This window comes from Sebastes fasciatus, chromosome 19 (genome assembly GCF_043250625.1).
Source record: "Sebastes fasciatus isolate fSebFas1 chromosome 19, fSebFas1.pri, whole genome shotgun sequence".
NCBI classification, from domain to species: domain Eukaryota; kingdom Metazoa; phylum Chordata; class Actinopteri; order Perciformes; family Sebastidae; genus Sebastes; species Sebastes fasciatus.
In genome coordinates this window covers 27,192,575-27,207,928 of record NC_133813.1, presented here as the reverse complement: position 1 = coordinate 27,207,928, position 15,354 = coordinate 27,192,575, and the positions used below count along the sequence as shown (strand labels likewise).

The following is a 15,354-nucleotide window of genomic DNA, read 5'->3' as shown; positions in this document are numbered from 1 at the left end:
CATCATGAGGTAGCACATCCAACTTTGACATCACTGATGTGTTCGTGTTGACTTTTCAAACTGTCTCCATTTTGTTCCCTTTTCTCTCTGTCAGGCAGTAAAGAACAAATGATCCATCTTTGAGTGTTTTTAGCTTTGTGAAAGCGACACCATAAAGAGAAAACCATCTGTATCTGGCTTGAAATCCCTCCTGCTGTGCCATGAGCACAGAGGACCATTGAGCAGTTCAAAACAATTATTTGACCCTTAATTAGTCTGGAAAGGAATAGACGATATACCGTCCAGGATGTGGCAAATAATGCAGTGTTTGTGCAGCACAAAGGGTCTCCTTAACTCTGACACAGGGTCAAAAACGTGTCCCGCATATTTTGTTTTATCTCCCATGTTGTTATCAGGCATTAGAGCTGATTTACAGGGTCCTTTCCACAAAGCCTGCATTTACAGGCTAAAGTGGCACACATGCAATTGCAGGGTCACTGCTTTTCTCCACAGTCCAGCTAACTCAGATTCCTGCCACAGCGCCACGGCAATAGGCACACACAAGAAGCCACTTTTTCCTCACTGCCACTTATCTGATTGAGTAGGACATGACCCCAAGATTGCCACTTAAAGGTGAGTAAGAAACAACCTACTAAAACCCTGCAGAAACATTACAGTTCCATTCAGTTCCATTTCAGTTCCTACTGAAGAGGAAGACTATTGAGCAAGTGAAGTCAGAGACTCTAAAAGCATCATGGCTGCCATGTGGCTTGGTGACAACTCAAAGGCCTTTTACATATAAATGAATGTACATTAACATCCGGGCCTTTGCCAAACGAGTTCACACAATGCTGATTAAGCCTATCGCTGCAGGGGAAAGCTGTCTGTATTTCGCAGTACTTCAGAGTTATTGTGTCTCGGGTCTGTGGCGACTTTCCGGCGTTGGCGCACCAGAAGTGATGCGTTTTACGTCAATCAGCCTGAGCTAAAGCAGGCACGGGAGAGGAGAGGGACCATAGTGACGGAGCAGCAGCTAGTAAGCAGCGAGTAAGCTATGGAAAATCCTACGAAGCGTCTAAGAAAACTTTCTGGAGTGGAGGCTCCAGATTTAAAAAACAACAACTCTGTGTTCAGAGGAAGGATTAAAGTCAAAAAGAAAGGTGAGGACAAACACGGATCATTACTGGTGAAGCTTTGGCGTTGAAAAAAGAGAAGGGATTCCGCGGCGCGCGCCTCCGTAGATGGCGGAGGCGTTTATGCTCAGCGTGTTGTTCGTTGCAGTATGCTCCAAAACGCCAGGTGGCGTACAAACAAAGTCGTCTGTGCATAGAAGCAAAAAGTCAACGAATGTTACAGGAAAAACGTTACCGCAGAACACAATGTCTCATATTCTCATATTCATATTCCACAGCCTGCAGCAGAAAGCCTCTCTCAGTGTGTTGCCTATTTCTTTCCAAGTATTTAATGTCATGTGACTGTCCATGTGGTCATGTGACTGTCCCTGTGGTCATGTGACTGTCCATGTGGTCAAGTGACTGTCCCTGTAGTCTCTAAATGAACAGTCGTAGAGACGTCTGTACAGGCCAACCTGCTTGGCCAGTCTTCCCTCGAAGGCGTCCATGTTGAAATGAAAGCGCCGCGACAACTTGCGAACAACGCGAAAGCCCGATGACGTAATTTTATAGCAAGCGCACCTCACACCGGCTTCACATGCGGCAACCATAAACCCACCTTAAGGGAGGACAAATGTTGCGTTACAGCTCTTGGACAGGTCAGTATTTGTAAGTTACTAGTGCGGTGCCCGTTCAAAACGTGCCCTGCATATCCGTATAAAGAGAACTGGATACAGCGTTGGAGGCTCCCGTTCATTCTTATCAGAGTGTCTCAGTGGCGCATGAAGCCTAAACGGCTCGACTGCTGTTATACAGTACCCAGATCATCCGGTGATCTTCCTCATCCATTGGGCCCGTAGAGCAGACGCAGTAGCGTTTCCTTTAACTGATCCCAGCCCTCGCTCCAGCCTCGGTCTGGGTCTCATTCACATGAACGGAGGAAGGGAAATAACTCTGGATTCAGCTATTAGTACATTTTACAACTTTTAGGGCCTAATGATATAAATAGGGGCTATTAGAGTGTTCATACTGGGGAGTTGATTCACCTAAAAAAATCATCCACTGAGTTACAGATGTCTCTTTCCCAATATAAGTCTATGGGGAAAGTGTTTTTGGGCCCAATAGCATCACGTGACGAACACGGAGGTTGTAATTCCACCGTTTGGCCACTAAGAGAATTTGCTTCAAACCCCGGCGCTCTTCCTCGAGGCTTGGGGGGGCGATGTGCCAAGCTCACCTGCAGGCGTACGTCCTGAGCAGCGTCGACAGTGTTTGTGTAATTTCTCTTACTTCCATAAGGGGAAGACAAAAGTTCCTCACAGGTTTAAGTTTGATTTTGATGGATCTCAACGAAACCAACTGTTCTTTCATTCAGTTATATAACTAGGTATGACATTAACAAAATGAAAAGGACTTTAGATGTATGGCATCATTCAGGGCAACCAGCTGTTAGCATCCTGTAAAATGTACAAATGACGCACACCGGAAGTTATGCACTGATGATTCAATCACCTCTATACGCTTCTCTAATTGGCCTCATGAAGAACTTTATGCACGGTGACGAAACGGCAAAATGTACTTATCCTTATAAATTCCTTTAGAAGAGGAGCTGTCCAGATATAGAGACTGTAAATGAAAAACAGCTGCGCACCAGCTGTATTCGACCTTTAACCCTGTCATAAAGTTGGCTGGCTTAAACAAAAAGAACCTTTTAATGACCCTGGATGTGTGTGTGCAAACCTGGCTGAAACGCAACGCCACTGCTAGTATTTTTACAAACTCAGCTATAAGGCTGCAGATGTTATTCGATTAGGAATTTTCTCTCAGAAAACCAGCTCAGAGTGCCGTATTTTCTTTTGAAAAATGCAACAGTATATTTTTTTCATGCTCCCCTGTTCCACCAAGAATGGGAAGAAAACATCTGGAAAACATTTTTTCGGGGTTTTTGGAGGGCTTAGCAGACAGCACAATGGAACTTATCGAATCCAGATGTGAAGGCGCTCAGTGAAACAGCAAGGCCTTCTTCTGTTTATCCCTTTAAAATGTACCTAAGGATAAAACAAATACCAGCTCTTAATATATTTAGCTTAATTCTTGAATCACGACCATATTCTTAATTCCTCAGCATGTCCGCTGCTCCTTTCAATACTGTCCTCTATTAGCATCAGCAGCTTTGGCCAAAATCCATCCTTGTTTTCATTTGCACAAGGTATTCAAAGAATGTTATTTCAGTTTTTTTGATGACTTAAATACTCTGCACCAGTAGGTTCTGGTCCTGTGTGAATGTTTGTTACAGACAAAAAAAATCTGGGTAATTAATGATAACAAACCAAAGTAAAAAGAGTCAAAACAGATTTTCTAAGAATTGTGAAAAGAGTTCATTGATTGAGGAAACTAAAAAGCAACTCAGCAGAAACACAAACTATTCGGAGAAGAAGGCAGATTTGGTCTGCAGCAGGTATGCTGATCATAAAACTACAAAACAGCTGAGGTCCCACAAAAGGAGGCATTTGAATCTGGAAACTAGCTAGAAACAAGACAAACAAAACATCTTTAAATCAGTCTCAGGCTAAAGATGCCAATTTAATACAGAGTCCAACAAACTGTACGTTGTTGCAGAGATTCTATTTCTTAACTAAAATGATCGCTACGTGGATGTATAGGCCTCCGCCAACCAGTCAAGTTACAGTTGTCTGTCCAAAATGTCCAAACTGTCATAATTGACATATGAATTCTTGAGTTACAGTGACCTTGACCTTTGACCACCAAATTTGTGACAAATGTTGAAGACAATCCCTCAAGGCGTTCCTGAGATGTCACATTCATGAGAATGGGATGGACAGATGGACGCCTCTGGCGAACGGCTGTCACCAGCATGGAGGTATAATAAAGCATTAAATATATTATTACACCCTCCTTATCTCTGACCTCCGAGAGTCAGAGGAGGATTTACTGAAGTGGAGCTTCAACAGCAAGAATTCCTTTCTTCAGGCAATGAAACTGTACAGCTGACAGCAGCGGTAATCTGGAAGTCCTGACCTTCACCTTTGAACTCCGACCCCTCATTCTTAACCTCCATGTCTTATAGGCCCTCTGTTACTACCACTACTCAACGAGGTTAAAAGGAAGGTTTCCTCATTAATGCCGAGGCAAGGTGACCTCCCTGAAGAACTGTGACTTCACTCAGTCGCTCTGATTGTGCAGAGCTTGACCTGTATTCAGTGTGCTGATCCTCTCTGACCTCAGGTTGCTGTTAACTTCAAACAATTTGGTAACATTAATGTGCAAAAACAATCTGTCTATATACACTACAAGAATAACCCTAGAAGCATATCTCAATGTTTGTTCTCTTTACTATTAGGTGTGTACATATGCTATTCCATTATATCACTTTAGGCTAACAGGCTAACCATTTAACAGGCTAACATATCTTTTATTTATATTTATTAACAAACAACTGTGAATATGATGTGAGAGGGATTCCTCTGTGTGACACACCCACAGACAGGGAGTACCTGACTCTGCACTTTGCCTCAGCTCTACGTAGCATTTAGCATCTTTCTGCTAACCCCAGTGGTTTTACAGCCAACTATTTTATAGTGTTTCTTCACTGTCACTGTTCTCAACCTGGTTTCAAGGTAAACCACCTGCCTGCCCTTAACCCTAACCCTAACTAGCCAAGTGGACAGAAAGAGGACTCCACATGACTGCTAGTGTTGTTGTGTGTCTGCTGGATGTATAAATGAAGCCTAACTGTTTACTAACACATTCAATCTCTTTATAAAGTGAATGTCAGTGTTGTGTATTCAGCTTCATCTGCTGCCTCCAGGTGGTGAAAACAAATGCCACCAAAATGAATGCAGCTTTATAAACTACATTTGACATTTTAATGACAACATTTTGCAGGGCTTAAATTGTTATTTGACTAAATGTCGACCTTAATTTATATTATTAATTATAATATTATTATATTATTGATTATAAATTATAAAATCATTTCATAAGAGATTTGTTGTTAGAGTCTGAGCTTAGATCTGTGTATTTGGAAATTCATTGTGGGACTAGTTATTGGACCCCGACCATCCACGAAAGCATCACTAAATTAAACAGTTTTCAAACATTAATATATTATAATAACTCAAAGATGTAACATCAACTCTAAACTGTGTCCACAGTCAATTGTGTGTTATTATAGTTGCCCATTCACTTTGGTTGTAATTTCAGTGGAATGTAAAAGTCCCACCATTTAAGGAACTTGACCTATTAAATCATGAATTAATTATTAAATAAATAATTAATATGATATCCAATACCATATGGTTATGAAATAAATACAAAATAGACAATGAATGCATTTTTTATTTTATTTTACAGTTTAATCCATATAAATACTTCTGTCATACCTGCATTGTAATGCAAGTACACTACTGTGTATAGAGCTGACAGGTCCCAGATGAGCAGTGCTGCTGTGTCTGGGCAGGCCTCTGCAGGCTTTCAGATGAATGTATATCCAGGTCCTCCCTGAGGCTATCAGAGGTCATGTGGTTCGGGTCAAGATGAATCTTTTACTGCTGACAAAGCGTCTAGTTGCCTGCATTACCGTTTGTATACGTTGATGAGAAGATACTTGCAAAAATGTAATATTTTACCATAATTTAATATTAGTGTCAATATTAAAGTTTAATCAATACTATGTAATGTTTAACTGAACTGCAAAAAGATGAATACAAATGAAATGCTTTAACTTAATTAGTTTACATAGAACTTGCATGTAGTTGGCATGTTGCTAGTCATCGAGTATTTCCTATTTGGCATGGGTCAAGTGTCAAGTTTCAGGAATTGTACCAGACCCCTTGAGGATCACTTAACAAGACTCTCTATCGGTGTTAAGAGCTGATTGTATCCAGCTTGCAGCATCAAAATGGATTCAGTCCCAATTTCTCTAACGTCAGCTCATCCTCTGTCATCCATAGTGACCCAGATCTGGATCCGACCGTTATACAGTCACCTAAGTGATGTTCAGTTAACAACCAGTGTTTACAGGCAACATGGAAATAAACAGGCTGCAGTAATTCCTTAACAGTATATGAGCTTGTAAAGCCAATTCAACTGCATCTGTTTAATCATTTTCACCAGGGTGGACTAACTGAGCTTCAGACTGAGCGTCTGACTCGGTCAGGCACAACATCACATTCACACCATCAGCACAATGTAGCTGTCCATGAAGCAGACAGAAGAAACCACCTGTTCACCTCAAAGGCCTGCGTCAGAGCCTCACGGACAGCAGACAGCAGACCACCAACCGTGCCGGGGTGCTAATAATAAATGCAGGCCAGATACCCAGACCCACTGCCACAGCACTGCATGACCTCTGAGCACCCATGGGACACAGCAGTGCCACATTAAACTGTCTAATGATTTAAAAAAAAAAAATCCCTTCTTCCTTCCTTCAAGCCTGACTGAGTCTAACTGAGTCCAAACTTTTACATTCTTCACACTCTGAGTTATATAACTGTTACTAAGAAGCATGTGGAAAATTTGTAGAATGCAATTAATGAAATATATAATGGGGGGAGGGGGGTTGATCCTTTACAAAGAGCCCTGTGCTTTAGAAACTGAGTTGTGATGTCAGTGTTTAAGGCGGCTCCACCCTGCCACTTCAGATGAGCTGCAGCCCCTCCCTCTGATCAAAACTATGCTCATCCCTCTCATCAGTTAGAAAAAAAGAAAAGAAAAGGGTGAAAAAAAAGTTATAAAAAAAAGACTTTTTAAACTTTCTTGAACTGCAAAGAAAAGTTATTTGACAACCTAATAATAAGTCTGCAAAATGCAAAAACTTCTTCTGAAAAAAATCCATTACATTTGTAATTCAGGGACACATTGTACAGTCTATCCTTTCACTATCTAATGCATGTAAACTAAACCACAACCAGCATTATTCAGGCCTACATCTGTATGGATCAGCTATTGGATGGTTTTGCAACGCGCAAAAAACCTTTGCACAACTTCACTGCAGCAGCTCCTCAGACACAATGACTTCTATTTTCTCTCAAACTCTCTCAAAGGCTTTTGATACTTTGACAAGTCCCATAGTTTTGAGACAGACCAAGCTGAATACATTAAGGGCCCAATAAAAGGCACAAAGATGAGTTTATAGGAGGGTTGGTCATCCCAGCTAGTGATCCACTAGTGATCCACTACAGAACCAAAGAGGAAAAGTTTATGAGCGCAGCTCCAAACTGGATCCATCTTCTTACCTGAACTTGCTTGCGATGTGACAAAAAGCAGAATCACCGCCAGAGTGATTTGGGCGTCCCTTATCCTCCGTTTAACTTTCCATCTTATATGGGTATCCATGACCGCCACAGACGTCCACGGAGAGTGGATTCACTTTTGCACTTGGAGCAACTACTTAGACTTGCAACAGCTTCTGGTCAGGACAATACTAAAAGCCAAAAAGTTCCAGAGAAAGAGAAAAAGGGGGAGGGGGGGTGTATGGTTGTGTCTCAAGCAGCCATAAGGGTGTGTTAGTGTGTTCCTCCAGCTAGTTTGACGGATGGACGCCCGACTCCGTCTCCGTCTCCGTCTCCTCTCCTCTCCTCTCTGAGTCTCTGAACTGTCCTCACCGCTGCGTCTCCGTTCAGAAGTGCTGCCCACTCTCACAGTCTCACAGAGTCACGTAGAGCCTCTTCAAGTCCAACACGGGCCAACACACACACACACACACAGAGAGAAGAGGTCTTTCCTCCGGGCTGTCAGTCAGTCTGCGGACAGCAGGCTCAGGCAAATCACAGCCGTCCCTACAGCAGAGCCGGCCCTGTTATTGGCCGGGGGAGGGAGGAAAAGTTGAGGGAAAGTTTCACGCCTCCAAATCCTGAGCTCTGGATTCTTCTACATGGAGTCCGCTATTTCCAGAGCAGAGAGAGAGAGAGAGAGAGAGCCAGAGCGGGAAAAGCAAATCACGAAGAAAAGGCATGCTGTTTAATATGCATGACTTTGTTTAGCACAGCTGTGATTCTCCATGTGATAGTCAGGGAGTCATCAACAGGTGGGCACCACTCAAACCAGTCTGAGACACAGTCCTATTCTACATTATACTGATGATCTACTGAAAAGGGTTTATTACATGTAGCCATGGTTGCTGTTTCACACAAAGCCGAATTACCAACCTGTTTTACTTGTATAATAATAATAATAATAATAAAAATAAACTAATTATATAGCACCTTTCAGAACACAGTTACAAAGTGCTTTACAATAAAAACACAAGGTGAATGAAATTAAATAAAAGACAATAATCAAACACAGAGTAAAACAAAACTTCAACTTTATTACAATCATCATATGCATACAGGTAGATACATGACCTCTGCATTAAATGACCTCTAGGCATTTAGGAGCAGTGGGCTGCTGTGAAGCGCCCGGGGAGCAACTTGGGGTTCAGTGTCTCGCACAAGGACATTTCAATTTGCAGACAATAAGATAAGATGAATCTTAAAGTCCGGGTATCTTTTGATGACATGCTGGGTTTCTATTTTGTCTTTCAAAAACCATGCTTGTGAAGATGGGTGGAGTTATGTTAAGGATGGCTCCAGTGCGTCATCGAGTCATGATTTCAGCCCCGCCTAAAAAATCCTGAACACAAGAACAGTTTAACGGTCTAACTCCACAATCCACAACTACAACAGCCTTTGCACATGTTTTCAGTCATTCGTTTTCAACATTTATAATGTGTTTAGAAACAAAACTCTGAATTTCCTTTACACAGCCTGTAATCCCCGGAGGGAAATTCAGGTGTCAAAGCAGCAACAGCAGCAAACAGAATGAAACACAGGAGAGGTATACAGGTATAAATAGAGATATAAGGATACAGAGTGAATGGGTGAACATAGTATGTACAGTCCGTCAATAAATAAATGTAATATGTACATATGTACAGTGTATACAGTGGTATATAGGATTTATTAGAGTGGATTAATATCCATGTGAAAGTGCACCAGTGGTTAAAAGTCCAAGGTGGTTGCAGATTGTGCATATTGTGCATATTGTGCAGACTGTGCAGATTGTGCGTGTTTAAAGTTCTTAAAGTTTTCATAGTTCTCATATGGGGGGGTCAGCCTTGGAGGGCTACCAGCGGCTACCTTGAGTCTGTGGCTGAACATGCTCCTCATCTTGACTAGCTCATCATAGAGGAGGGTGGGAGGGGATCTCCAGGATAGGGTCCAGCTTTCTCCTCATCCTCCCCTCTGACACCACCTCCAGATTGTACAGTTCAGATCCAACTATATAGCTTTCCTTACCAGCTTGTTCAGTTTGTTGGCCTTCCTTGTGTTGGAAACAGTAGAAGTCAGGGATTGAACCGCCAACCTTGTGGTTAAAGGACAACCCGATCTCCCCCCCTGAGGTATACAGCCACCCCTAAACTGTCATGAAAGATAAATAAAATCACAGAAGTGGGGTTTTAAAAGAGAAGACAGAATGTGCAGCCCTGATCTCCTCACACAGGTCATCCCACAGTCTAGGAGTACCGACTGCAACGGCTCTATATGAATCTGGACCTTGGTACCACAAGGAACAACACATCTGAGGATCTCAGGATGTAGGGAAGGCAATAAGAGATGTGATAAATAACATCTCAGGGCTTTGTAAGTAATCAGTAATATTTTAAAATCATTTCTAAAAGCAACAGGTAGTCAGTGGAAGGAAGCCAGGATTGATGAAATGTGGAGATGTTTCCTGGTCCGGGTCAAAATCTGCAGTTTTGGATGAGCTGGAGGCAGGAGAGGGATTTTTGCTGATGCCAGAGAGCAAGGAATTACAGTTATGACAATAGTTATGACTTTATTCAATAATTAACTTTATTATTTAAGTTTATTTATTTTAAACATACCAAACTGGTAACTGGCGGACCCACAGAGGCCCACAAACCCCAAGGTTCACTGCATGTCAATTGGTTTTTGGTACTCTGCCAGGTAGCCTATACAATAGGCTGGAGGATGAGTAACCTTGACTCCCAATCGACGCACCAGCAATTATACAGGCATGAGGGACACACAAGTGACGATCACCCTCTGGGTGTGGTCATTGGACAGGCCCAGTTTAAGAAAAGAAGAACAAAACCTAACTCTAAATAAAAACAGCAGTTATTTGGGATTAATCAGGATACAGGATGTATCAGCTGGCTTCATCAACCAACTGATCAGTGAGCACAACACACAGCTAGTGGGGATTTTGCATCACATGGATCACTTGAAATGCTCCCTTCAACATGTATATTTTATTACATTAGAGAAAGTACAACTCCCAGATTTCTTATCTTACGGAGATCCAAACACTGTACTTTCTCTAATGTAATATAATACAACATTTAAAGAGAACTTTTAACAGTTTGTCAACCAACCAACCAACCAACATTTAAAGCAAACATGTCACCGTTGTATCTGTCGTCACAGCTGTAAAAAAAAGCAGCTCCTAATCACAGGAAACATATTTTAGCCACATTGAACACAACAGGACTGTTTTTGGTGCTCTTTTAGAGCCACAGTGAGATTCAGACACCGGCTTTTGCTGACGTTGTCTCAAGAACGGCCAAAAATGGCAGATGTCTTTTATAAGCTGTCATATGGCTGTTCCAGGGGGGGGGGGGCAGACTTCCATTAACTGCCCAGTAAAAGTTTGCTTTAAGCTCAGTAAACAAAGAGCACAATATTGTGGCCACATCTGACACCGTGTCACACTGTGAGGTGTTAAGTTAGACCATCTTGGAACATGCAACTGACTTTTTATGTAACAATTGTCCAGTCTGCAACATTAAAAAAAACATTAGAGCAGCTTTAATATCCTGCTGTATAAATAGTGAAATTGTTAAAAAAAAAAATGTGATGCTATAAAGTTAAAGAAGACCAACATGACTGGTCCATATCCACATTCATATTTATTATGTAACACTCAGACCAGAGCTATATTGACAGACAGAGGCATTTAGCAAAAGGAAAAGTACCCCCTGTCAGATGTCATCACTACAGGCTGTAACTATTTGTGCTGTATAATCATGGCGAAGCACCTTTTGCCTTCTGCCTTCACAGCAGTTTTACTGGGGTTCTAAAGGCGTTAAATGTTTGATTCAATTGTATCACATGAAAAGCTTGTCCTCATAAAGGGGAGAGGATATTTACATCAAGAATACACTCGCCCTTCTAAACTGACCACTTAACCACCATATAATGGTTACTTGGTCCGATATATGGTTGAAATTATGGCCTGAGCCCTGTATTTAGGGTGGCTTTATACCTACACCACACTAATCTCAAAGCTCTCTAACTACTCCTGTACAAGGCCTCCACGTGCTCCCTTAAACTGTCTTCTAACCAGAAACATGGTGTTATATCTGAAGCTGGACCGCTGGCGGTTATGCCTCATTTGACTACTTTCAGACAGAATAATCTTTCACAGAATAAGTCCTTGTGAGACAAAAGAAAAAATGGTGATTTAGCGCTCCGGTTTTCAGTCCAGTCATCCTTCGGTCCCCTCTCTTCACTTTCATCAGGTGTCAGGCTGGGTATGAAAGCCAGAGAGAACCTACTTCAATCCATCTTTATTATTGTCCTCCACTGTTAAAGCTGAAATAGGCGAGAATTGAGAAAATCTGATTAAAAAAAGTTATTTTCATAAAAATAAAAAAGATAAGTGAGACGGTTTCTCACTTAAAGTAGCAGTGCTTGAGACACGTAATCTGAAAAAAATCATGTTCCTCTGTGTCCTCCGATGTCCTCCGGTGCTCCTAACGGCATCTGCAAAATTTCACAGAGGAAAACAAGCAGTCAGAGCTGATCTGAGGTCTGCTGTCCATCTGCCGTCTGTGAGAGCCGGCTGTCAATCACTCGCGAACTCCGACCAAACGGTCAAACTGGTCAGCGCTGATCAAATATGAATCAATATTATGTTACGTTAATGTCTATTTCTCTCCTCAGATGTTCTCAGAATCATCTTGATGCCGCCGCCATTGTGAAATCTGGTGAAGGAACGCCAAGTTCCAGTCACATAGCAATAGGAATGCTCTCTCAATGAAATTACCTGTGATTGGTCAAAGTCTCCCGTCACAGGCTAGATTTTCTAAAGCCTGAAAACAGAGCCATGAGGAGGAGCAGAAGTCTAGTTTTCTCTCAGAACACTTGAATTAAATTATACTGAAAGGTTATTATGGAATTTTTTGCCCAATGATGCCAAAAATATACTGCCTACTGCCACTTTAAAGCAACACCTGCGCATGATGAGACTTCTTACAGCTGAAAAATTCCAGTTATCTCAGTATAGCCAGGAGCAGGTTGAACCAGCTGTTTCCATGTTCAAACTTAGCCTTGTTATGACATAAGTGTTTACTGAGTGGAGATCACACCACACGCACTTTCTTGCACTTATGTAGAGATTTTGATGAATATAGTTACACCCAGTAACTGCCTGTTGTAGAGCTCATTTGTCACATCTAGATGGCAAACCTTGATCTGTGAAACTCTGGCGAGATGGTTGAGGTCAGTCATTGACCTTGAAGGGTTCAGGTTAGGATAGGTTGTAGTTTTGGAAAGTTTTCACAAATCATGGAGAAAAAGACGCTTCTTATGACTCCAGAATTACGGGGCTGGTCAGTCAGGGGCACAGTTACCAGTTAAGTTTAATATATTGTTTGGCCTGTTATTATTTGGAAGTTATGGATGGCACTACCATCCATGAATAATCATTGCTAACAACCAGTTTACACTAGCTAAGACATTCCTTAAGGTTTAATGGTGTATGCGGATTTGGTAAACCAATAGTTTGAAACAGCTAGTAGTTACTGAGAGAGGCCTGAGGACTTTGAACACAAATTGATGAAAAAACTGGTGTAATCCAATCCAGATTGAGTAGACACAATCATTACATATTAGTATCTTAAAATATATGGAGGATTTTAGTGGGACATCTTTATGGGCAAGACTGTAAAGAAGAGACACAACCAGGAGTTTGCATCTGCACGTCTTCGTCCTCCTCAGGTTTCCTGTAAACCAAAGCATTTGTCAAGAACTCATAAACTTTGGACAAGTTGAATTACACGTATTTAAACCTGCCTTTCAGACTCAAACACACAATACTTTTTCACAGAGCCTACATCCAAACATCGCTCTCCAGTGTTGTGATGGAGATATAAATCACAGAATGGAGTTGATTTTGTGGTTTCACTTTAATGATAGATTATTGAGGAGCCAGAAGGAGGAAACTCAAATACAGCGCACCAAATGACCAGATAAATCGTGGATCCTGGCACCGAGCGGCTCCTGGCAGCTCCAAACACAGATTAGATTTTTTTCACAATGTCGGATGTTGTGCTGCAGATCAAGAATCTGGGAGTAACAAAAGGAATGTGTATTTGAAATACAGTCTTGCAGTGTGAGTTTGCTTGTTTCGCTGCTTTTGTTATGTTTGCTTTCTGGCAAGTCCTCTATCAAACAGGGGGAACCCCAGGAGCTGACTTTCTCTTTAGGAAAAAAGAAAAAGACTGTGAGTCAAGCACCAGTTTTATATTTCCAAACCACAATCAACAGGTAATTCAATTAGACAGCAATCTGAAACACAAATGTGCAACGTCTCCAGGTTGAATTGCAGATCTTTTTTTCAATTTGTGGCGCTGCATTCTTTATTAGATTATCAAGACTTTGCAGAACAAGCTGTTGTAGGAATACATTTAGAAGGAGTGTTTCTAATCTTGAAGAAGCAGTAGAACCTTTGGACAGAAAATTAACCTAATGCCTCCTCTGTCGGATGCACACTGGTGAAGTTATACATTGTTAAAGCCTGTTTGGCACGGTGCACCATGATGGCAGAACACCATATTTTCCATTCCACAATGTGTGTGACTCCATTTTATGCTAGATTTTATCATGGCAAACCTCCCTGAACACACTGTGGGGGAAACTTTGGAGTGTTAACAGACTCGACTGTTAAGTCTAGAAAAAAAGACAAATCTTAAGAGTACATATACACTTGGAGTAAAGACAAAGCAATGTCTGTCATCAGAGAGGAAAAACATACCCGGTGTTTCAGGAGTCAGTCCCACCTGTCGGCTCACGCTCCCAGCCGCAGATCATCCACATGTTGTATTGGAAAAGATGTGCAAGCACAGATTTCTTCTTGTGTCAAATACACAAGCCAAAAATATTGATGCCAGGCATGGATCAATCAATGAGTATTAAATAATAAGACAACCATGCATGTATGGCCTTGTACTGCATGTCCTGCAAAAATATGCGTGAAACAGGGAGGATCAGAGAGCATTATGGTTTGTACTTACAGTGAACTGTTGCTCTGATCCTCAAAGGGTTGCAAAGACAACAGGATTTTGTTAGACAGCAACAATGAGTTTGGTTTATAACCCATGTGGCAAACTCTTGTTTTCTCCATGATCCTCCATGAGTTCAGCGGGGCTGCGACCTTCTTCCTGTTTTAACAATACAGAGCTTGATCCAACTTGTGCTATTCAAGAAATGCAGAACATCTGCTTACACTCTTGGAAAGTGTTAGCTTCTGAGAAAACACTGATGCAATCGTCAGACAGTCATTGTTAAGGTAGTGCCTATTACATACTTCTATATTTATTATTTTACCTTTATTTCACCAGGATAAGGAGTCCTAGCCGAGACGGTGCAGAAAAGTTCCACATAAAAGCACAAATAACAGACTTAAAAACAGAACAGCCGAAAGAAAGAAGAAACATAACAAACCAGTGGATTAGCAGTGATGTTCAGTAACAGGGCAAGTACATTCAGTGTTCAAATAGACCTTAATCCTGTTTTAAAAATGTTGCATGCTTATAAAATAATCTCATTTAAAATGACTCTGTAGCTCAACCAACATGAGGGTGCGAAAACTCTAAAAGCAATTTCCCAAAAATGGTGCAGGTTCGAGGAATGACGTACATAATTTGTTCACATGACCAAAGTTTGCAGCTCTTGATAGTTTTTGGGAGTCAGTAGAGAACATAAATGAGGAGGCAGTTTGTGTAATATGGCCTTACAAAAAAATATACCAGTGTTCCATTCAGAGGGAAACCTCCGGGTCTGAGAAGTGAAGCCAATTTGTCTTAAACCTGCATTCTCTCTACCAGCCAGCAGGGGGCGACTCCTCTGGTTGTATAGCAGTCTATGAGAAAATGAGCCTACTTCTCTCTTGATTTATTACCTCAGTAAACATTGTAAACATGAGTTTATGGTCTCAATCACTACTTTCAAATGTT

General features: G+C 41.4%; 1 protein-coding gene and 1 long non-coding RNA gene across 5 annotated transcripts in view; both read right to left on the bottom strand.

Annotated features, from left to right (window-relative positions):
* col5a1 (procollagen, type V, alpha 1) overlaps nt 1–7,863 on the bottom strand; it is an 87,863-nt gene extending 80,000 nt beyond the window's left edge. For 3 of the 4 annotated variants that reach the window (XM_074618209.1, XM_074618210.1, XM_074618207.1), the window contains exon 1: nt 7,349–7,863. In XM_074618209.1, the coding sequence (XP_074474310.1) occupies nt 7,349–7,448 (100 nt within the window). In that variant the 5' untranslated portion in view covers nt 7,449–7,863. The remainder of the gene's footprint in view (nt 1–7,348) is intronic. The other variant, XM_074618208.1, reaches the window with a different exon arrangement.
* Nucleotides 7,864–12,789: 4,926 nt separating this feature from the next.
* Nucleotides 12,790–14,887, bottom strand: LOC141757038 (uncharacterized). Its single transcript, XR_012591576.1, has 4 exons — nt 14,726–14,887; nt 14,413–14,559; nt 13,351–13,465; nt 12,790–13,112 (listed from the first exon to the last, which is right to left on the bottom strand). It is a non-coding gene; the product is annotated as an uncharacterized LOC141757038 (long non-coding RNA).
* Between the last annotated feature and the right edge of the window lie 467 nt (nt 14,888–15,354).